The sequence below is a fragment of the Daktulosphaira vitifoliae genome, unplaced genomic scaffold, assembly GCF_025091365.1.
Source record: "Daktulosphaira vitifoliae isolate Bord-2020 unplaced genomic scaffold, ASM2509136v1 Scaffold_5, whole genome shotgun sequence".
NCBI classification, from domain to species: Eukaryota; Metazoa; Arthropoda; class Insecta; order Hemiptera; family Phylloxeridae; genus Daktulosphaira; species Daktulosphaira vitifoliae.
The window spans coordinates 6,932,743-6,957,165 of NW_026099576.1; the positions used below are offsets into that span (position 1 = coordinate 6,932,743).

The 24,423-nt window shown below is 32.6% G+C and overlaps 4 protein-coding genes across 6 annotated transcripts; 3 read left to right on the forward strand and 1 right to left on the reverse strand.

The window, feature by feature from the left end:
* Positions 1-474: 474 nt before the first annotated feature.
* On the forward strand, positions 475-1,800 carry LOC126907215 (uncharacterized). Its single transcript, XM_050688326.1, has 3 exons — positions 475-988; positions 1,026-1,547; positions 1,778-1,800. Exons 1-3 carry the CDS (start codon positions 580-582, stop codon positions 1,798-1,800), a joined length of 954 nt encoding a protein of 317 aa, XP_050544283.1. The 5' UTR covers positions 475-579.
* On the forward strand, positions 1,777-12,639 carry LOC126907216 (uncharacterized). Its single transcript, XM_050688327.1, has 4 exons — positions 1,777-4,170; positions 11,527-11,655; positions 11,871-12,102; positions 12,425-12,639. Exons 1-4 carry the CDS (start codon positions 2,341-2,343, stop codon positions 12,637-12,639), a joined length of 2,406 nt encoding a protein of 801 aa, XP_050544284.1. The 5' UTR covers positions 1,777-2,340.
* Positions 12,640-13,105: 466 nt separating this feature from the next.
* LOC126908524 (uncharacterized) lies at positions 13,106-15,458 on the forward strand. Its single transcript, XM_050690685.1, has 2 exons — positions 13,106-14,617; positions 14,936-15,458. The coding sequence occupies exons 1-2, from the start codon at positions 13,150-13,152 to the stop codon at positions 15,160-15,162; spliced, it is 1,695 nt and encodes a 564-aa protein (XP_050546642.1). The 5' UTR covers positions 13,106-13,149; the 3' UTR covers positions 15,163-15,458.
* A 4,555-nt stretch (positions 15,459-20,013) lies between these two features.
* Positions 20,014-23,354, reverse strand: LOC126908548 (uncharacterized). Of its 3 annotated transcripts, none has more exons than XR_007704787.1 (2): positions 21,029-23,353; positions 20,014-20,704 (listed from the first exon to the last, which is right to left on the reverse strand). XR_007704787.1 is itself a non-coding variant. In XM_050690726.1 (2 exons), exons 1-2 carry the CDS (start codon positions 23,232-23,234, stop codon positions 20,675-20,677), a joined length of 723 nt encoding a protein of 240 aa, XP_050546683.1. In that variant the 5' UTR covers positions 23,235-23,354; the 3' UTR covers positions 20,021-20,674. The 3 variants fall into 3 exon arrangements, 1 of the variants encoding a protein (XP_050546683.1); XM_050690726.1 differs by having other exon boundaries at positions 20,021-20,704; positions 22,542-23,354; XR_007704788.1 differs by lacking the exon at positions 20,014-20,704 and having other exon boundaries at positions 20,717-21,862; positions 21,937-23,353.
* Between the last annotated feature and the right edge of the window lie 1,069 nt (positions 23,355-24,423).

Below are 24,423 nucleotides of genomic sequence, written 5' to 3' on the forward strand. Positions count from 1 at the left end.
AAATAAGTTGATTAAATAGAGGAATTGATATAAAAATTGAGAATAAAAACGAATGAGTTAAAAAAGTGAATATTAAAACAAAAATCGAAAATAGAATTTCCAAAGTTGAAAAGTGAATTAAAAATTAAATAATTGAGAAATAAGTCACTTAAGCTATAAAAGCAATAAAAATAAAAAGTGATAGAAAACGGATGAATTAAAATAAAATCACGTTAGTCAAAAAGAGTATTAAAATAGAAATTGAGAAGAAACATTTAAAAGAAAAAACTAAAATAAAAATTAAGAGAAAAATATCTAAAAAAATAAATAAATGAAGTTTTGAAAAACACATATAGAAAATTTTAGAAGAATATTGAAGTGATTAAAGAAATAAAAGTAATTGAAAGATAAAAAAATCCTCTATTGAAGAGTAAGAAATTAAAAAGCGATATTTTTCAAGTAAAAATAGAAATAAAAATAATAACTTCTAANCTATTGAAGAGTTAAAGTTAAAAAGCGATATTTTTCAAGTAAAAATAGAAATAAAAACAATAAATTCTAAAACTAAATTTTTGAAATAAAAAGTGAATATTGAAAGCTATGACAGAAGAATTAGAATCTATTGTTGTAGCAGGTGTGCCAGACGAGCATAAAAAAACATTAGAGTGGGTAAATTCTCTTAAAAAACTTGAACTTATAAAAGAACTCGAAATTAGAAATTTAGATATTAATGGTACAATATCAGAATTGAAAGTTAGATTATTTTGGTATTTCTTACCTAAGAACTTAACAGAGAATAATAGCAAAAACGATACTGATCAAAATATACTCCCATCTAAAGTAATTAATAATTTTAATATGAATAAAAATTTATTTTTCAAACCGACTATTTTTTCGGGTGGCATAAATGAACGCGTAGATTCATTTTTAAAAACATTCAATAGAGCTGCATTAATTAATAATTGGTCAGAAATAGATAAACCACAATATTTAGTAGCCTTTTTACAAGGTCCAGCATTAACGTNACTTAGTAGCCTTTTTGCAAGGTCCAGCATTAACATTTTATGATAATATTGAATCTAAAAATTTACCATGGAAAGAATTAGAAATAAGATTTAGAGAAGAGTTTGAGCCAATTGCGCAAAATGATATGTTGCGAATATTATTAGAGAGAAGAAAACAAGTAGATGATGAACAGACGGGTGTTTTTATTAATGAAATAGAAGCATTATGTAAAAGAGTTGACAAAAATATGTCAGAGGAAGAGTTAGTACGAAATGTAATGAAAGGTTTAAAGCCGAGTATTGCTAGATACATTGGAATTCTTGAAAACCGTAATTTAGATGAGTTAAAAAAGAATATTCATAAGTATGAGATGATAGAATTTATGATTACTGGGGAATCTCCTAAAAGTCTATCTGAAATAAAACAGTCAATAATAACTGAAAAAATTAATCAAATAACTAAATTTAATGATAATAATGAAATTCAAAAGTTAAATGAAGAAATTTTAAATTTAAAGCAAAATCAGGAACAATTTAATGAATATATTAATTTTATACCTAATAGTAGTCAATTTCAAAATAATGCTAATTTATATAGTAATAAAAAATTTTCATTAAGAAATAATCAATTTCAAAACAATGCTAATTTATCTAATAATAATTTTTCTACTAAAAATAATCAATTTCATAATAACAATAGATTTAATAATAGTGATCAGCGTTACAACAATAATAAGTTTCAAAATAATAATAAATTCAGAAATAATTATTCATCTAATAATAATAAATTTCAGAATCAATATATACCGTACAATAATAACTTTAATAATCGAACTAATCAATCACATTTCAATAATTTTAATAATAATTACTCATCGCGTAAAAATAATGATCAACAATTTTCACAACCGAAAATTAATTTTCAACAAAATTATAGACCACAATGGGCTAAAAGAGACAATTACCAAGAAAATAATAAGAACTTCCAAAATAATTTTAACACACAAAAATATACTTCAAATACTTTAAAATGTAATTTTTGCAACAAAAATAACCATAGATCAGAAAATTGCTTTTTTAAGGATAATAAGGTGAAATGTCAACTGTGTGGCTTTGTGGGTCATACAGCTCTTAATTGTATTAAGAATTCAAAAAACTTGAATCAAGGTTAAACACCGCTGAAACAGATAGTTCACCTTTTAATTCAGCAAATAATAACATTAATTGCTTAACAAATAATAATATCACATCAGTTGCTTTACATTTCTTTGCTTTATTTAATGACATTAATATACCCATAACTATTGACACAGGGTCAAACGTTAGTTGCATTACACACACTTTAATACCACAAAATATGATAAATGATAAAAGTGACCTAACAATAGGAGGTCCAGATAACACTCCACTGACAGTATTAGGTACATCTAATATCATTTTAAATATAAATTCTAATGAATACTCTATCAAAGTTCATGTTATAAATAATTTATCCTGTCTTATTATTCTCGGCAATGATTTTTTGGAACAAAATAATAGTGTTATTGACTTTGATAAAAAAATTATGACAATAAATTCAATTTCATTACCTATTTTTATAGACAATATTAGTTATGTAAATCAATTAAACACAAAATTTAACGAAAAAGTAATGGATTTATTTTCAGTAGATAGCAATTATTCTTTTGCACATTGTATTTCAGCAGATCTAAAAATGAGTGAAGGTATAGCTTTAGATATTTGTAATAAATATGGAAATATGGCACCAAAATTATATAAATTAAATCCCCAAATAGGTGATGCGATTCCAATTGTTATCAATGGCAGAGTTATTTATTATTTAATCACAAAAAATTATTATTTTGAGAAACCAGAATATATCAATATTAAAAAAGCATTAAAAAATTTAAAAATTCAAATGATAAAACATCATGACTCTGACATTGCTATGCCAAAAATAGCATCAGGTTTAGACAAAATAGAATGGTACACCATAAAAGAAATGATTATTTCAACCTTTCACAATACTAACATAAACATATTAATATGTCATAACAACAATGAATATATCACACATAATCACAAAAAACACAATTCATTTATAAATGCAATCAAATTTTCATATGATAACTTACAAAAAAAAGAATCAAATAATAAAAATAAAAATAGTAATAACCAAATTGGGGATGAGAGATTAAAAATTTTCGAAAAATATAAAAAGGGAGAAAATGTGTTGAGTGATGGCAATTGTGGTATTTATTCATTGGTAAATTCTTTAAACTATGGTAAGACACAAAAAATAACTTCGGTATTAGAAATTTTAGAGCTTTTAAACCTCGATGATCTTCCTAATTATTGGTTTAGCGATTCCGAATTAGCCTCATTGGCAAATTATTATAATCATGACACTTACGTTTTTGACTCCACTAATAAAACTGGAATCGTTTATGGGTTAGGTAATCGTCCACCTATAGTACTTAACAATGTAGAAAACAATAAGCATTGGATTCCTGGAGTACTTTCGTATAAAAAATCTAAATATATTCCAAGTAATGTAATAAGTTTCACAGAATTTGATCCCATTTATAAATTAAAACAATCAATAGCAAATCACGTTAAAAAATCATTTAACACAATTGAACCATGTAATGATTCAATAACTAATAAATCTATCATAAACAATAACAATGTAATTTTAAATATAAACACACACATACACACAAATAAAAAAACTATTGCAAATAGAGGGGGAATGCCGATTAATATTTTACCTCATTTACTAGATTCCGAACACAAACAAGCCTCTAAAATAATAACAAAATACAATTATTCAGAATTGAATAATATTGTTAATATTAAAAAAGCAAATAAAGAAAATATACCACAGAACTATATTTTTCCAAATTTAAGCAAATTTAATATTTCAACACAAAAAGTAGAGTTAAACAAAATAATAAATGAAAGCATAGAAACAAAAACATTATTTAACTTTATGACACCACCATTAATTAATAACAAAAGATTTTATTCAAATTGTTTAGTTGTTTCAGACAAAAATACGAAGGAGAGAATTAAAAAATTTCAGTTGCAATTGCAAACAAAAAAAAATCTATTAAAGACAATAGACAATTTTCAATATATTAACTCAATTAATTTAAATTGTCAATTTTTACAGGTACATATAAAAGCAACAAATCGGTTCAAAATAAATCTAACTTATTTTTATAATAACAATCATAACACTATGAAAATAGAACAAGATACTTTAAAAAAAAATGAAACGCTATCAATTTTACCTAATAAACTTATTTCTCTTGGTTATAACCTAAATTCTGATATGAAAAATATTCCAAAAATTTTACAAAATTTTAAAAGAAACATTTTAAATACAAAAAATTCATTTTATCATTCTTTAAATAATTATTATTGGTCTTTTAATAATTACATACAACTTTTTGTTAAACACACCATGAAAAAGACTTGCATTAAGCATCTCATTTTTATTTTTGACCCTGGAGGTTAATATTTTTATATAATTTTCATTAACAATCAAAAAAGGGAAACATTGTGTAACGAATATAAAAAAAAATGTTTATAACAAAATACTTATACTTTATTTATTTTTAAGTTGAATAAATATTACACAATATATTATTTGTTTGTCAATCATCCATAATTTGTAACTAATTATAAATATACAAATCATATAAAAGCAAACTTTTATTAATGATTTCAATGAGTTAATAAATATTCATAATCTATGTTCTATATTTAATCACATCAAGGCTACATGTAAAAACTTAAAGTCTCATAATGCAGTTTTATAATTCACATCATTGTATAATCAGTAATATAATTTTATAATTAGTTCATAAAATAAACATTTTTATAAAAAAACTTACAATTGTACAGCAAGTTTCAACTATTTCAATTCATTAAAAAGTTACAAAAAATAAAAAAAAAGCAATTCATACTAGTAATGGTAGTTAAATAATTAGTTCAACGATCGCCAGATGAAGACTTTGGAATTAAAATAATCAGTAAAAACTAAAGAATCAAGTGCTTATACAATATCAAATCTTAAAAAGAAAAGAAAAAACAAGTTTGAGAAATCTATTTGTACTTGTCACAATGTATTTGATTTTGACATCCATGGCTTCAAAAGAAAGTTACAATAAATCAATAATAATGTGAAGTCCACACAAAAAAAAATTATAGATTTCCACAATCAAAAGCACATTTATACTAAAAAATTACAGAACCAAACAGCAATACATTAAAATTGCATAGGGCAAAATTCTAGAAAAACGAAAAACGTCTGAACTTTTTATTTATAACAACTATTACAATGTATGAAAAGAACAAGATGATCTTTCAGACAGCAATAAATTTCCTTATACTGTTTTAAAATGTTATAGACATTTTATTGTTGCTATTTATTATTATTATATCATTATAATAATTGATAGTGATTGTCATATTGTTATTGGCACAACATTTAAATATTTTATTTTGTACTATACATACTTATTTACTATCGTATTTATATATTATATACTAATTTTCAAATCAATACCTTATATGTATTAGATTATATTATTAACATTTAACCATATTATATACTAATATTTAATATTAAATTCCATAATACTTCATCATTATTATTTATAAATACTATTAATCAAATACTTTTACAAAATTGTTATTATACCCTATTACGATAATTTTTTTCTTGATCATACTCCCCTTAGTTGTGAGGACACAACTTTTAAAAAAATTGGGGTGGATGTTATAATACATACACCACTCATTATTCAGTAGTATATATGTTATTACCTATTAGTCATCAAATTAAAAATATTATTCATGTTAATACTTTAAACTATTCCAAGAAATATGTCTAAAAATACATTGATATAAATCTACTGTAATAATTATAAGAAATTCTTTAGTTGTGACAAATTATCTATTTTAAGTAAAATAATATGTAATAAATAACACAAATTGAGTAATAAACAGATAATAGTAAAAGGTCGTGACACTTCTTGCATAGATAGATGAATTAAATTTAATATAAAAGGGCATAAAAACTGTCAATCTCTCTCACTACCACTTCACCTTATGAACTTTTAACGAATGCAAGAAGTGGCTTGACAAAATACGATTTTACATAGAAAATTGAAGTATATTCATTTTTTCAACATTAGTCCTGAAATCATTAAGGTAAATTCATATTCAAAGTAAATATAATGAGTACATAAATTAAGTAGGAAACCAGAAAAAGTAAAGTGATCTCTAGAATAAAATATTGTCTAAATAAATAAAGAGAATCAATAACGTTTGTACGAAGTTAGCCAGCCTAGTCTAATCTTTGAGTGGGTTAACTGTGTAGTCAATACTAATAAAGACTCTCTTGCGAAGATAGAGAACCCACTTGTGGTTCCTATACTACTCGAGGTTTTTATTGACTCGACTCACAGTCAGCACAAGCCTAGATAACTACTGGTACGAGTGGCGTTGTTGATGATTTATGTGTGATAATTAATCACAATAATTTCTATTTAAAATTATTATTATATTAATACATTTTCAAACATCACTTTGTTTTTCTATATTTTACATCTTCTCATATACCCTCGTACTCATATCCCGAGAGAAAAATTATATTGTATCATTTTCATTATTCAATAAATATTATAGTAACTCAATTATTCTCATGCTCATATAATACCAACAAATATAAATAATTTTTAATAAAATTATCTTTTAATTACTAAATAAAAAATCTTCTTAATAATTTTCTCCTTTTATTTTGAGTTACTATATTCCGGCGGCGATTTGTCCTCCGGACGGCGGACGGCGGAGGGCGTCTAGCAGTGCGCTCTGCACGTCGCCCCCCTCCGTCCATTCCTCCACGTCAAGGAGCATGACGGGCACCGTCAACACCGGACGGTGGACGCGCACGTCATGCTCCTTCAGGGCGCCCTTCAGGCTGTCAGCTAGGCTGTCAGCCTAGGCGCCCGAACCCCGTACCTCCAGGAGTACGGCTCCCGTGCGGGTCCGCCTGGTGCCCGCCAGTTGGACCCCAAGGGCCTTGAGGTCAACGGCAGCCATCGCAGTCTTTATGACCGCGGCGTACCGTTGACCCTCTTTCAGCGGCCCGATCACCACCGCATCCGTCTTCGGGACTTTGGCCCGGAGCTGGGCGGCAGTCAGGCCTCGCGACGGTGGCGGCGGACTCGGCCTGGGCCCGCTGGGGACCTCCGCCTTGGTAGCTGCCGTCGGCCGCTCCACCTTTCTGGCCCCTTTTCACTTTACCACCTCTGTCCACGAGGTGGCTGGGGGAGGGGTTGGAGCGGCGGCAGGTGCGCTTGGAGACAGAAGGGGAGCTGCACCGCTGAGTGGCAGGGGCGCTGTGATGTCCGCGGTAGGACACGCAGCGTCTTTCCTCTCCCCCTTCTTCTTCTTCCTCCGCTTCTTGGCGGCGGCGATGGCAAGCGGAAGCGCACCCGCTGCTACCTCACCGCCATGTAGGGGGGACGCTGCGTCCCCGATGGGCCTAGATGGTGGGCCATAAGTGTCCCACCAGTACTCTGTCTGGGACGCGCAGTCCTGGACGCACTTGGGGCTCTCCGACATTAATTCAGGCGATCTCCTCCCAGGCGAGCTGGTGAGGTGAAAATCAGCCAAGGCCCTTATGGTTTCAATAAGGGCCGTGGCCATCTTCACCACTCGCCTATGAGGGCTATAGACCTCTAGTACGTCGGAGAGCTGGCCCGCCTGCTCCCTGGCGAGGTCTAGTCCAGCCGACAACACCTCGTCGGCCCGACCGATCACCCTCTTTGGTGTCCCGTCAGCGTTGAAGAGATCAACTGGAGTCGCCGGCATAGGCACAATCGCACCGGGCGGGGTATCCTCCAATGTGATAGTTGGTGGGCTGATCGTTGGGGAGATCTCCTTACGTTTGGGACGCAAGAAATCGTCCTCCCCCAGCTCAGCCGCCACCACTTCACTGACTCCCACAATGGTTGAACCCGAAGTTCCTATCCTCGGCGAACCGGCCCTAGACACGCTCCGCAATCTCTCCAATATGGAGGGTTTTGGAGACGCATCCAGGGAGATAGCCGTCGTCAAGTCCGTGTAATCCGTTGCCAATATCCTCCCGGCTATTTCACCGGTGGGAGTGGCTTGGTCACCACCACTCCCTGCAGTCGCAGTACCAACCCCGTGGTTGGCTGCAGGAGCCTGCCTCAACACTCCTGCATTTACTGTGTATTCGTTTGATAACGACACCTGGTGGGTACACCCCCCACCAACCGCCGGCACTGGGGCATCCGAATCCCCTGATGCAGTAACCTTTTTCTCCGTGTTTGCCATTATTCATATAAAATAATTTTCTGAGGGGGCTGCCCTCATAGCCAGTCCCTCCGGCCAGTGAGTGGCTAACTACACTGGTTGCGTTGCCATATATTTCCATTCTCACCCAAACGCTACCGCTTATTCGACCATAAAAGGCTTATTTCACGGCTACCCTACATATCTACAGGGCTAACAAGCGTTTAGGCGGCTCGCTGTCCGCGACCGCTTATTCGTCAGTCCAAATTAATGGACTGCTTATTTCGCGGCTAACCTGCATATCTGCAGGCCGTTCCTCTATCCGCAACCTGAGGAGGCGCCCGATTCCCCGAGCTAGGGAAACTGCGCCCGTGCCGACGTTTCGTAGCCCCGTAGAGCCCGATCACACCGACACTGTAGCGCAGCGCAACGGGCCGGCTTGTGCCTAGCGCTGGACAAAACCGAAGCGGTTTTATTCACGCGAAAGTAAAAGTACGTTCCTCCTAGGCTCACCGTACTGGGGACTGATGTCCCGCTGAAGCGGACCATGAGCTATCTTGGTATCATGAGATACCATGCTCATCGACGACAGGTTGATGTTCGGGCCGCACATTGAACGTGCGGCCCAGCGGGCTCAGAAGGTCATTGACCACCTGGCGGGACTGATGCCGAATATCGGGGGACCGAAGGAACATCGACGCCGACTGCTAGTCAGCTTTGTTCACTCGGTCCTCCTGTATGGGTCCCCGGTCTGGGCGACTATACTGGAGTACTCGCCCAAGAACGTAGTAGCGTTGAACCAGGTCCAGAGAAGGGCCGCTCTCCGGACGGTGTGCGCATACCGCACCGTATCCGGAGTGGCGGCCAGGATCCTGGCTTCTCTGCCGCCCGCGGACCTGTTGGCCGTCGAACGCGCCAACGGATACGAGCTCCGGAAGAGCACCGGTCAACCGCTTCGCGCGGAGGACCGGTTGCAAATACGGAGCGTAACCGTGTCCAGTTGGCGCCAACGATTCGCCGACGAGGAATCCGCGGGAGCGTGGACGAGGTCCCTCATCGGACTTAGCCGGCTCGACAGGTGGATTGGCCGGACTCACGGGGAAATGACATACCGTCTTACCCAGGTGATGTCCGGTCACGGCTGCTTCAACGAATACCTTCACCGTATTCGGAAAGCAGCCGCGCCGACGTGCGATCACTGTCGGGATCGCCCGGGAGAAGCGGACAATGCTCTGCATACGCTCTTCCGGTGCGAAGCGTGGGCCAATGAGCGGGAGGACTTGGAATCCCGCTTGGGGTCCGCGTTCGGTGTGGGGTCCATGGTGGACCATATGCTGAGAAGCCGGGAGGGGTGGTCTCTGGTTCAGGCGTTCGCAGAATCGGTGATGAGCCAAAAAGAGGAGGCCGAACGCCTGTGGCAGAGACTGCCCAGGGTGGTAGTACCTGCGGCGTCGGCTAGACTGGCGCCGTAGGTGCTTGTTTTTATGTTTATGTGTTATGTATGTTTCTGTGAGTTATTTTGCCCATCCCTCGCAAAGTCCTGCCCCCACCTCTACGCGGTGCAACCCGGGCAACGGATCCCGCCTTTTGGGATCCGGCTAACGGGGGAGGCCACACCACGTCGTGAATCAGCTCTTGATTAATTTCGGGCTGATTCACAACGTGGTGGTGTGAATTTTAGACGGCGTGGGCCGCCCTGAAGCAATACCTCGCGGTAGTTCCAGGGCGATCCACACGATGCCGGATTGTGGAAAAAAAAAAGGGGGGATTTGATTTCGGTGTTACCTTCACCTAGTTGGTTGCCTTACCAGGCTATCGGGCCCACCCGTCCGTTATGAAAATTACCCTCGATCGCTACCGCTTATTCGTCCACTTTAAAAGGAGTAGCTTATATCACGGCTACCCTACATATCTGCTGGGTTAACGAGCGAACGAGGGGCTCGCTGTCCGCGACCGCTTATTCGTCAGTCCAAATTAATGGACTGCTTATTTCGCGGCTAACCTGCATATCTGCAGGCCGTTCCTCTATCCGCAACCTGAGGACGCGCCCGATTCCCCGAGCTAGGGACACTGCGCTCGTCCGACATTTCGTAGCCCCGTAGAGCCCGATCACGCCGACACTGTAGCACAGTGCAACGGGCCGCGTCGGCAACCTCCTGGATGATGAATTCCTCCACCACGTCGTCCCCGAACGTAGGGGGAGGCAGAGGAGGGTGTGTCGGAAAGAGCGTGTCTACCGCCCTTTCCAGCACTTCCGCCTCCAGCTGACCGGAAGCCGGTGAACCGCGGAGCTCCCGCATAACGACCCGATAGGGTTTCCCCAACGGGTCGTGGTCCACCGACTTCACGAGTTTGGCCCAGCATTTGGCCGGAAGAGCGAAGTCGCAGGCTGCGGCCACCCTCCGGTCCAACTCTTCCGCCGCTTCATTCGCGGAGACGTGTCGGTCCGGTACTGCAGTGCAAAAATGGCTCGATAATTGGTTTGCGTCAAAAGAGCAACAATTCTTCTGGCGTGAAATCCATAAATTGCCCGAAAGATGGGAAAAATGTATAAGTAGCGAAGGGTAATACTTAGAATAGGATGTATAGTATCAGTTTTGTACAATTAACTAGTATTTTATGTCAAATAATTCCGGTTTCATATTTACTCACCTGGTAGATATTGTAAATTTTTATTTTCAAAAAATTCCATGGGGTGAAATGTATTTTTGAAATAAAAGCTATGTCAATGTTCTCATTACTTAAGAAGTCTTTGAGTTCTTGTTTACGCTATGCTAGCCAATTGGCGTTCCAAGCTATGATACGTAATGTATGATTCATTTCTTCTTTTTGTTTTGATTGTTAGACTTAGACTGGTAACTTTCTAACTTATCAAGTCTACTTGTCATATTTGTTATATTTGTAAGGACTGATAAAATTTCCATTAGAGCTGAGTGATCACTTTCAGCCGGCTGTATTGGTTGTTTTTTAAGAATAACGTTATTTTCATTATAGTTGCGATTTATTTGTTGAACGAGTAACACGTATGTTCCGCTTTACAGTGTCAAATTTGCTCGCATTTTTAATAAATACTCAATAACCAAAAATGTTTTCGCGTACTACAGTAAAGTACTAAGTGTATCAACAGTTATTTAAGTCAAGTTGCGTGTGATGGCTCGTGCCGCTGTTTTTATCAACAATAGACATGTATGATAATATAATTACACAGTCAAATCAAATTGTAATCGATCTAAGTGTTTTGAATCAACTACAAAATGAAAATGAATCATTAAGAAAAATAGTAGTAGAGCTCCAAATGAGCATTGAGCAGTTGAAAACTGAACAAATTAATCGGCATGTAAGTAGCATACATGATAATAATGAAAATAACAATTTTATTAGTGATAAATTAGGCTGTAACTCGGATGCTTCACGTAGTTCATAAAAAAAAACAAATAAAAGAAATAGAAAAAAATGTATTAAAACTTGCGCCAAGAATTTATAAACATCCTCGAATAACTGCCAGTGGCGTTAAAAATATTAACGATTTAATTTCTATTTTAACTCGTGAAGAAGCTATTGGTCATTTTAACACAACAGTTAAAAACTATTGTTAACGGTGATATTAAAATTATGACTGGCGATGAACACCAATTCAGACGTACTTTAAAAGTACTTGAAAAAAATAAAATTGAGTATCACAGATATCAATTAAAAACAGGAAAAAAGTTTCTTATTGTAATCAGAGAATTACACCCTGACACTGAAGTATGTGAAATTAAAAGAGTCCTAGCAGATAATGCAAGTGATGTCACTAACATTCATATTAGGAAAAAAATAAATCCTAGTGACAAAAATAGTAAAAAAACAATAATAAAATTACCGTTATTTTTTGTAGACCTTTATCCTCGAGATTACAATAAATAAATAGTTTATGTTATCATAAAATAAAAGTAGAACCTCCGAAGAAAAAAAAAGGTGTGCCACAGTGTAAAAAACTGCCAAGCCTTTGGACATACTCAAAATTATTCTCATAAAAAATCTATCTGTGTAAAATGTGGTGAAGATCATAAAACAGAAGATTGTCCAAAACCGAAAAAATTGAAATCGAAATGCTCCATTTGCAGAGAAGCCTCACACTGCAAATTGGAAATTCTGTTCATCTTACAAGCAAGCAGAAGAAAAAATCCACCCAAAAAAAAAAACATCCACAGTACAACGACTCCAACAGAAACCTGCTAAAACTGTTACATCAGATGTTTCCTATGCTAAAATAGTTAATAGTTCTAATGGAAATAACGTTATTCTTAAAAGAGCTGTAAAAGAGTTCTTAAAATATTGAAATTTAGTTAGGTTGGATTGTTTTGGAAAAGCTTGCGGATAGAGCTAAGGTGCTTTCAACCCTTCACATTTAATCGCCAAAGTGAAATTTGCGCTTTGATACGTAAACTAAATTCATACATTGTATGTCATGTTATAAATAGTACATATAATGATTATATTCTTAGTTTTATTTTAATTAGTTAGCCCTATAAAATTATCAAAATATTAAGTGATAAAACGCTTAAAAAAATTGTTCTGAATATGGATATAAGAATAATCATTTATTAAAGCACTAATAATTCCTTAAAATAACTGTCAAATGTTATTTGCATGCATATAATAAAAAACTTATACAATTAATACCATAAATAAAACATTATTTCTGATATGATAAATAATAAAATTAAAAAAGGCGATTAAAATATATATATTATTATATATTTATATAAATATATAGCTTGTAGAAGTATTGAAAAATCCTTAAAGTAGTTCTTATTTGTTAGTTTTTTTATTTTTAATAATACTAAAAATGATTGTAATAAAACTTATATTATTGTTGCACATTTATTTGATCTTTGGGTTATCGGTAAATGATTTACAGTGTAATTTTTCCAAATATATATTAAATTATTTCAATCATAATAACCGATATTTAATTGAAATGATTGAAAATATACAAAAATATGACGTGGTTAGTTTAAACAAATATGGCAATGCAATAAAAACTCATGGCGAAATCGTATTAATAATGTTAGATGTTTTAAGGGATGCTGATAAAAATTTTTACTCGACAGATTTGATATCAGTCAATTTATACTTAAATAATGTTTCTGATTATGTGAATTTCTATGCTAAAAATGATGACGGAATATTTGATTTGTCAGATAAAACTACAAGTATTATTAAAGGTTATGAAATACTTCATAAGTTTTTTTCAGATTATTTAAATATGGTATTATCTAAAAAGTGCCAATGTGTTACATTTGACGAAGTATTTATTTATTTTCCTGATTACAACGAATCAGGAGAATATACTCTCGAAAATTTCCTAAGTGTTGCGAATAAACTTAAAAACCGATTGTTACAAACAAATAAACTTCAAAACAACACTGATGAAAACATAAAAAATTTAGAACACAGTAAAGTATATTTTGTTTTCAATAAAGCTATTAAAAGGTGTAAATACTGGGAATTTTTACCAAAAAATTTACTATTTTATGAGTTTATGATGAGTAATCCCAAAATTTCCGAAAAAGATATAATGAGAAATTCTCAGGATAAACAATATCCAGTGTTAGTAAACGGAAAAATAAAAAGTGTTTTAGATTTGATTCGATTTGCACCACTCTCCATAACGTGCCCCGATGGAAGTAACTTGACCCTTTTTGATATATTTAGATACATAAAATATAGTTTTCACGCAAAAGAAATACAAGCTTTTCATGGACTAATCATGACTGCAACATTTCGTCCTATTGCTTTTCTTGTAAGAAACTTTATCATTATTCTTAGATCCTCAAAATATGTTTACAATTTTTCTAGTGATCAAGAAGAACGTTTAATATTCTATAACGATATTATTTCTGTTGGTAAAAATGTAATTGAAATTTTTCAAAATTTTGTTAATTTGAATCTCTTTGGTGATGGCCCAGCAAATGTCTTTTTAACATTTTTAAAAACAACTACTGAATGTTTTGATAGTTTCCTTAAAAAAAAAAAAAAAAAAAATTTCAATTTATCATCCTTGAATCTGATGTATTCATTAAAATCATTTTTGTATGACAACAAATATGATTTTGATAATATAACTTGGTATTTTACAAAGGATATTATCAATAGTAGCTTAAATAAGTTGATTGTAAACGTAAAACATGCTGAAAAATTTATAAGAAAATTAAAAGAACATCAGAAATTTTTTGAATTATCCAAAAATACTTTGAATATTCCGCACAAGTTAAATGTGCAATACACGTATGTTTTTAAAGAATATACAATAAGTAAGTTTTAATATCAATTTAATTTAATTATTAGTTTTATATATATTTTGAAATTAAATAGAATAGTTTACAAAAATAATCTAAGTATTATTATTAGCTAGAACTAAAATTTTCTCCCTTTTCTTAATTTTTTTGAAAATTTTTTCAACGTATTTAATTTTTAAATTATAATTTTGTAATGCTTATATATTAAAATGAAAATTTATTTATTATTTTTTGTCTTTTATCATTTAAATATCATTATCATTTGAAATACTTATTTTATTCTCTTTTAAAAAATATGTTATAAAAATAAAAGTATCATCATCTTTGTTTTAGATGAGTTATGTCGATCTAAAGATATTTACACATTATTTTATAAATTCAACGATGATTATATTAATCAAATTTTTGATTACGAGAAAAAAAGTAAATCCGATGATGGCGAAAATAGAAACAAAAACATTAGTCAAGAAAATTATCCAGAAGATAATATAAATAATGATTGTTACTGCAATATAATCTATTATCCTAAATATTTGAAGGATTACATATTGTTTATATAAATTGTAAACCAATTTATATTTATGAATACTTTTTTTACTTTTTTTTTCGCTTAAATTATATTTTTGCACTTAAAAATCCAAAATGAACACAAAAATTTTAAAGTTCATACAAATATAACTATATGCTCTATTAAAGAAATGTTCTATACAAATACTTCAAAATAAAAAAATACTCTAAAAATAAAATTGTTTTATATGTATACAGATGTCCAGTTGTCATTCACTGTTTTAAATACATCCTAAATTAAACTAGATGTAGAATGCGTTATATTTCCTTACATTTCTGAATTAATGGACTATATTTATTTCTTTGTTTTTAAATAAATTTTGTTTTATTAAAGAAATTAATAAAAATACTTTTTATTATTTATGTTATTTAAAATTTAAGATAAGCATCTTAAAATGGCTATCTTAAAAATTTATTTCGATTCTACAAATTTAGAGCTTTCTTAAAGTATATAAATTTTATTTTATATTAAAATATGATTAATAGTAAAAAAATATTTTTTATCTTAAAAATCAACATATAAAAATTATATTTAATTACTAAAATACATAATACTTGTTGAAAAAATATATGCTGTTCTTGATTGTTGTACGATTTTACTCTAAGTAACAAAGAAATATTCTGTAAAATTAGTTTTTTACTAAAAATAATTTGTAGTAATTTACCTGTTAAATTTTAAATATTAAATTTAACAACTATGCATTGCTTAATATTTTCAAATACCTAAATTCTATTATCTGAAAGAATATTTTTATAAATATATATTTTATTTGTATTCAATTCGATTTATATAAATTGGTATGTGTTCATAATTAATATTGATGAAAACCAAGTTAGTTTCAATATCATTGTCATTTATTATTTTTTTCGCTATTTTAATAATACAAACGTAAATTTTTTTAATAGATCGTTAATTATATTCTTAATAAATTTAAAATGTTCACAATAATACGTTGCCACACCAAACCATATACCCCAGTGTGTCAATACAAGTTGTGACAATAAAGAAATTTGTTTCAGACACAGATTTAAATTTTAAAACTCGAGATAGAGTTTTTAAAAAAAATTTTTTCATCCCTACATGTTATAATTTTGAGTATATAACTTTTATTCACACCGCATACGAACGCGTAGATAGCGTGCACTTACTTGATTATGTCCACTCACCTTCACTTCATCACTTGGTTATTTGGCGGCATCGGTCGGTTATCACTGCTAGCAGATAATTGTAAAGTTTGGCCCAGCATTTGGCCGGAAGAGCGAAGTCGCAGGCTGCGGCCACCCTCCGGTCCAACTCTTCCGCCACTTCGTTCGCGGAGACGTGCCGGTCCGGTACCTCTGGTGCCGACCATTGAGCGAGCAGCAAGCTCATTTCGAATGCGTCGACGTCCGTGCCCGGTCCGACCCACCAACCCTAACACCCACCGCGATACGGCTCACGGGGCCCGACTCGAGGGAGACGGCTGCCATGGCCTCACTCGTACACGATGTACCGGTGGTCGCTGAGGTTTACTCTGTTCGGGAGAAGCAACCTGCCGGACACGTGCGGGTGCAGCAACGGGGACACCAGCGTTACGTCCACCACCGAGCTCGAGGAGTGACCCTCGAATATTGGGGTGCATTTCCGATTTCCGCGCGGCACCTTTTCATCTGGCTGGCGGAGAGCGTCCAGTAGTGCGCTCTGCACGTCGTCCTCCTCCGTCCATTCCTCTACGTCGAGGAGCATCACGGGCACGGGCACGGTCATCACCAGACAGTGGACCCGCACGTTATGCTCCTTCAGGGCGACCGTCAGCTAGGCTTTCAGCCTAGGCGTCCAATCCCCGGACCCCTTAAAGGTCGGTTCCCGTTCAGGTCCTCCTGGTGCCCGCACGTCACGCCCGACACTTTTATCACAATAAAATTAGTATTTCTCGTTCATTATTATTTTAAGTTTTTTTTAAAAATTATTTTTAAGTTTTAAGTTCGATATGCTTTAAAAGCGTGTTTTTTCAATTTTTTTTTTCTTAAAACTGCCATAACTTTTTCAAAAATGAACAAATCAAAATAAATTTTTTTTTATAGATGCTTGATGTCTTTACCTATCTATTGGTATATTTTTTTTATAAATTTAACTCTTTACCAGCCCACAAGGGAGGATTCAAAATGAAAACTTTTTCACAAAAAATTTACTTTTTGATTTAACTTTTGAAAGTGTTCCGGAAAGTCTGACACTTTTATATATATCTTAAATTAAAGTTGGGTAAAATTAATTGAAAAAAATTAATTTCGGACTTTATTTTGTCTTCATGGTGAAAATGGTTACCGTATGCTATATTTGTTTTAAAATTCTCGATTTTATATATTACATTTTTAACTTTAAAATATTATAACTTTTTGAAAAATGTATGGATCCATAAAATTTTTTTATAAGAAATAATATTTATATACTTCTTTAATTCGACATATTTGTTTTTTAAAGACACGCTTTGTCAATGAGTCTAAACATCGCGACGCGATATAAAAAAGTATAAAACCTGACAAATCATTTACTTCCAATGCTTTTATGGCACTTACATTCTCTTGAAATATACTCAAGGAATTAATTTCGTAAACCATTTAAAGTCTCCGATGTTAACTGGATAAAACGAAATATAGCATCTAAGCGAGCATTTAGTAATACGCATTTATTATCAAAATGTGTAATGCCTTCCATACTACATCATAATTAGCTTCCGTCAAAGGCACTGAACGTACAATGGAGAAAGCAGAACCAGTAACAGTTATTAAGTAATGGAATTTTTGAACATTTCATAATTGTTCGTTATTATGAACTGCAGAAGTGAACATATCGCGAAAAGAACGCCATTGCAAAATATCACCCTCAGTCAGCAATTTCAATTTTGATAAATGTCTAAAATTATTAGGTACTGAATTTATCATTTTTTCGTTATCATTTATTCCTAAAGCTGTCATCGATGCCTTTATCAAATAATAATTGTCTAACACTTATTTACCAATAGACGCGTGTGTTTTAGCGTATTATTCTTCACGCGAAAGTACAATAAGATTAGTCAAAATCTCATCCTGTTCAATTCGAAAGTCCATCATGACAATTCCAATGTTTTTAATGCGCGTTTGAAGAACTAGTTTAGCATCCCTATTTTTTTCAGCATCATTGACTAAGTTTAACAGCGTTTCAATATTATTAACTTGATAATTACGTTTATGTATACTACGTTTAATAGCGCGCTCCGTCCGTTCGGTGTCATCAACGGTCTATGGCATAATGACAACAAATTATACATTGGCTTACGTGAGTAAATTTTATATTTAAGAAAATGAATACTGCTGAACCGATAAAATATCAAAATAAATAGTAACCGCCAACCAAGCTAAAGGTACATAGATTTACAAAAACTAAACGATCGATAAAAATAATTGATGAAGATAAACTGTCGGCGAACAGAGAGGCAGGTAGTTCGGACCGGTTGACCAACTGCCTAGCGTCACAGAAGGGATCGGTAATACCTACCAGGCTGAAAGGTAATGAGGGTTGCTTGTAGTCTCAACGACAGTCAGTGTTCAGAACCAAGTAGAAGAAGAAGGACGCAGCAGTTATTCCCTTTTATTTTTTATATTTCATATTTATTTAATTGTTGTTTCATTTTTTTGTTATAAGTTATTTTTTTAATAAAGCAAGTTGTTTTGTGTTTGATCATTCACTATAAGTAAGTTTGTTTTTATTTTATTGCATAGAATAAATTTGTCTACAATAGACAAATTTATACATAACACAATATTATTGATAGTAACATTTAGAGCAATTCTAAATAAACTAACTGCATGAGTTCACCTGCGCACAGCTACGTTAGGCATAATTCACGTAATCGGGAAGAAATAATTAGAGTATGGTGCCATAACTATATTTTAATTATTTCCGTTTTATAGTCATCGTTGTCGGCGCACTGCGGTGATCGATTGACGTTTAGGGTACTCGTGCAGGGCAGTACTCTACTGTTATATGACATCGGTACTCTGCGGATACCATGACATTTGCGCAATATTCACAGATTAAGCTACACGACGTAGCGCATATAGTATTACTTGTTTAACCAGCATAGGTTACTCATGCAGTTAAGTTATAACGACATTTGATATAGTTTACACATGGTAGAGCTTCATACTCTGTTTTTTAATATTTTATGATTACAGTCCATTCACGATTATTAACATAAACAGTAGTAATCACACTAATAGTCCGGTAGTAATTGTTTACCTAAATCATAATTATTGACTATTAACTATGTATAGATTATACTTATGAGCGATAAAAATGAAAGAACTAACGATAATAATCTACAATCTATTAAAATCCTATAACGGCACAATCAATTATATACAGGTTAACACATATAATTATGCACAACAAAGTATTTTCCCGATAACACCGACAAACGACCTTGCTTTTTTCCCATAATGTTAAAAATTTTATGATCAGGAATTAAGATCTTCTGACCTTTGAGCGTTGGTAGTATGCGGTGTTTTTAATTGTTGATAAACAATACACCCCACCAGTACGATAATAGAATGGAAGAAAACAATAATAAATTAATTATATGTGCATTAAGGAAATTACTCATCGCTAATTATAATAATAATTTTAATAGAACGACGAAACAAAATTAAGAGGATCAATGTTGCGTTATGAAGGACCAAAATGTTTGAGTGTTCCTTTAACTAAAATTTAAAAGAAGAACACTACTTGCGTGTCGTGAGTAGATGTATATGTATATAAGAAAAGTAATGTCGAAAGATGTTTAGAGTTATATTATTATTTCTAAGTAAAACATCTCATATAAAACATAAAATAATCTTAAATTAATGTTAGTAGAAATTAACTAAAGCTATACATACACAGGCGTACTTAATATATTCATACACAAATTACCAATAAAATATACAATAAATATGACCTATATGTCCACGGATGACAACAACTTTGATTGGGGCTGGATTGCGAATTACAGGAGACGTGGTACAGAAAGTGTTCAACGGCGTGAAATGAAGTCAACTCGTCCCGATGGTGGCGAATTTTGGCGTATACACCTTTGCAATGCTTCAAAAGAGCACAAAAGAAAAACGATAATATACTGTTCAGTATCAACGATACTCAAGCGAGCGTTTGATTGCTAATGAATAATGACTTGTTTTATCGAGTCGCGTGGAACTCGTCCAGTTATTTTTACCAGCGGTCATTCACATATTGATTGGGCGGTCACAACAAAGACACCATATGATTATGTACGTAACAAATATTTTTAATTAATTAATCCACTTTAATTTACGAAAATAAAGTTCAACATATGTTTTATATTTTATTTTATTAAATACATTTATATTTATTTGTATATTAATTAAAATAAGCACTAATTATCAAGCTACATTAATATATTGTATAGAAAACTATAAAAAAACCAGTTTGTATTACGAGTACTCGCAGGTGAAGTGAAACTTCTTTCAGAATTATTTGATTGGTAGAATATTAGGTTTATGCTGGAATAAAATAGAAAATACAATTAAAAATTGTATAATTTTAATACAACATATAAACTATTGTCGAACATGCTACTGACCAGAATCAACCCTTATATCAAAGAAATAATTGGAGAATACCAAGCGCAAAGAGACTTGAAGGATGACCAGACAAAGATAGAATTAAAAAAGACCCTAAAATGCTGGGATTAAGGAATGTAAAAGAAAAGGCAAAAGACTTAGAGGAATGATAACAATATGCTGTCACGGTAATGGGCCTTAAAGGCCTTTAAAAAGTCAAAGAAGAAGAAAAAAAATATAATTAATTAAATTTAAAGGTATTACATTTATTAGGGTATTTCTTTATTCACTAATGTGTTTTTCCCATAAATTATGTTTTATTGTACATTTTTTTCATCTACACTGTGACACTTTAAAGTTCACAAAATAAAACTAAGCCCGTCTGATGAATAAATATTTTCTCTAAATGCTTTTACATAATCAGGCAAGCGAAATCATAACGATTGTATAATTATTAGCATTTTATGAGCTATTTAATTTCCGAAAAATCATTTAAAATGAACTTAACTTTCAAACTACACAACATAAAAATAAAGAAAACTTCACTGTGCCGAAGAATCACTAACAGATTGTTATTTCTAATTTAGATGATGTGTAGTGTTCGGTCGTGCCAAAGCAGAACAGTGCGATTAGTTTCGGTTTTCATCGTCATGAGCGCGAACTACCCTAACCGGTTTTACTGTTGGGGTAGTGTGTGTAGTGGTCTCCTACTCGTGTTCTCGTATACTCCAAATGTGCGCAACTGCAGTAAAATTACGGACACTGTTTGTGTTATGTGGCGTATTTATAAGACGTGTCGCATTTGATAAAGGTGTTGTTGTTGGTTTTTGTTTCTATAGTGTGACATATTTAAACACGTTATATATTGTGCATGAACATATATTAGCTTTTGACCTTATTTTTGAAGTGATATTGGAACACAGTTGATTGCGTCAACTGTGTAATTTATTGTATGTAATTGTACAGCAAGTTTTTGTAATATTTGGCTAAGTTGATGTCTGATGGATTTTAATCTGTCATTATTCAATGTCCGTTGAAGCACCATTATATCATATTAATATTATGTTCATTGATTGATTATTACGATAGATTTAAAACCTACTAATATAAGTTAAAAGTAAACTGAAAAGAGTCAGTCAATAATTTTTTTTTATTTAATTTATTAACTTTACTTATTTTACACAAAGAACCAGCAAAAACGAGATTTCACTAGGAAAGTTGTCGTTCGAGTATTCTCGTCACACAGGCAGCCTACATATAACAATTAACTAACGCCTACAACAGTTATTGTATTATAAATTATATATGGTTTCTTTTAGTTCAACGTTTTTCTCAATTTATCAATAATTGTGTATTTTTTATGTTCGTTTCTTATTCCTTAATAAGTTCTCGACTTTAATTTTAAAATGCAAACACACATAACTTGATTATATATAAGATGATGATCTAATTAAGAAAATGACCGATCATGATTATAATAAAAATTCTATTTTAATTTACATTTAATAAATTTGTAATCAATTTCATTTGATTAGTTATGAATTATAATTACGTTTAATAATTGAATAAAATAAGAGTCAAACTATTTATAATTAACACAATTCTTTTTTCAAATTTGTTAGTATACATAAGAACAGAAATTAAGTCTAAAACAAACGTTATAATTATATTTACCAGATAATAGATATTATGTGTTAGTTTAATCAGAATCAAACAGTAATTTTTGTAATAAATTTAATGTGGATAAAAGTTCTGACTTCAATTTATAACCACCTACCATTATTTCAATTGATGGTAAGTCGAATATAATATCAACCAATCCTGCACATTTTTCATAGCGATTCATATAAATATTACACATTTCAGCATATAATTTTCTTTCATATGTATCCATTTTATTTTGCATGCTAAATTTCAATATTTCTTCTAAAGCGTCTATAGGTTCAGTGCGTAAATAGTAGGCTATAAATATTTCCTTTATTTTAGAAAAAAACATTAAATCCCTCGAAAATATAGTTAGTATGTTAACATATGTATTAGAAACAATTTTTTTTGTTATTTCGCAATATCGAATCATTACTGAAATTGCAACACTTTCAATGACATTTCTAAGCCATACCATACTTTCGAAAAAGTTCTCAGCAATAATTGTTTCAATAATAATGTCTAACAATGTTTTCCCTGCAACTGCTGTTACTTGATATTGTCGAATAGGAGCAGAGCCACTGTATGGTTTACTGAAATCAACTGACTCATCAATATTCAAACGATCGTTGTACTTGCTTGGATCTGTCTCGTTCATTATCTCAGGCGCGGTGTAAATTGTATTGCCTTGTAAGACCAATCCCATTAGACGTTGATTTTTCAAGCAATATTCGAAAACTTTATGATAATTTAATTGATACATGTCATGGGATACACATTTTTTTGAAAATGAACATAAAATAATAAATGCATGTACAAAATACATACTGATAATATGTAAAAAATATTAAATGAAAATGAACGAGGTTTTTCACAATTAATTATCATTAACTCAATAGAAGAGTAGGTTTTATCGAATAATAAAATCGGTTTTATTTTTCTAATTATTAATGATATTAATGGCTTCTATATATTACAGGCAATATAAATAAATAAATAAATAAATAAATTAGAATAGAAAAATTTGGCGAACTAAAATAAAATAAAATAAATTGTACACATTAACATCGTTTTGTTAACATTTAGCTAATAAATTATACTGCAAGTCATTCCGTGTCTATTAAAAATAATTTCAATTTGTAATTTAAAGAGTTATTATTTAAGAGCATTAAAATTATTTATTGAAATTATATGAACTTATTTGTAATTTATTTTATTTTTATCAAATATTAGTTTGTGATTGTTAAATTTACAAAAAAGTTGAGCAGTATTTTTAAACGCAACCATAACATTACTAATTACATTGTGATCAATGCTATAAACAATTTTAGGGTTCGTTAAATAGTCACTTAATGTTACTGATCTTTTTGTTTTTATATTAGTAAAAAAAACTATTTAGTTATAAGAAATAAATTTAAGTTAAAATATCCGGTTTGAAATCGACACGACCACGGCATTGTTTCCCGTGTGACGCTCCGCAGTCGTACCAGCTCCTTCTCAGCCACTGCTCCACTGTAACCGGATCGTTACACACACGCGTTATTGTCGTGGTGTAAAGTCCAACAAATGGCCAGCGTCGAATACCCACCGCAATAATAAGTCAGTAACCTTCGTGACACCGCCACATATTTTTCATCCGGTCTGCAGTATTGTCATTATTATTATTACTTTTACGCACTGAAAACGCAAGTGAAGCACAACTAGACTTGGTGTGTGTACTACTATACAATACCATTAATTTATCTAGTTGTAATTTTAGTCACTCGCGCCGTTTAAGTGAGACTATAAGGTGAACAAAATTTGGGTTGTCACGCGTTAGGTATTAGTACGATGTTACACAGTTCTACTCCATTTGGTTTTATTTTACATGAACTAGTAGTAAACAAATGTGTATAATTTTTAATCAGATTTTTAGCTTCGATGCGAAGCTGAGAAAGTATTAATTTTACCATGTTTTGTTAGCTTCGATGCGAAGCTGAGAAGGTATTGGTTTTACTATGATGTGTTTTTTTTTT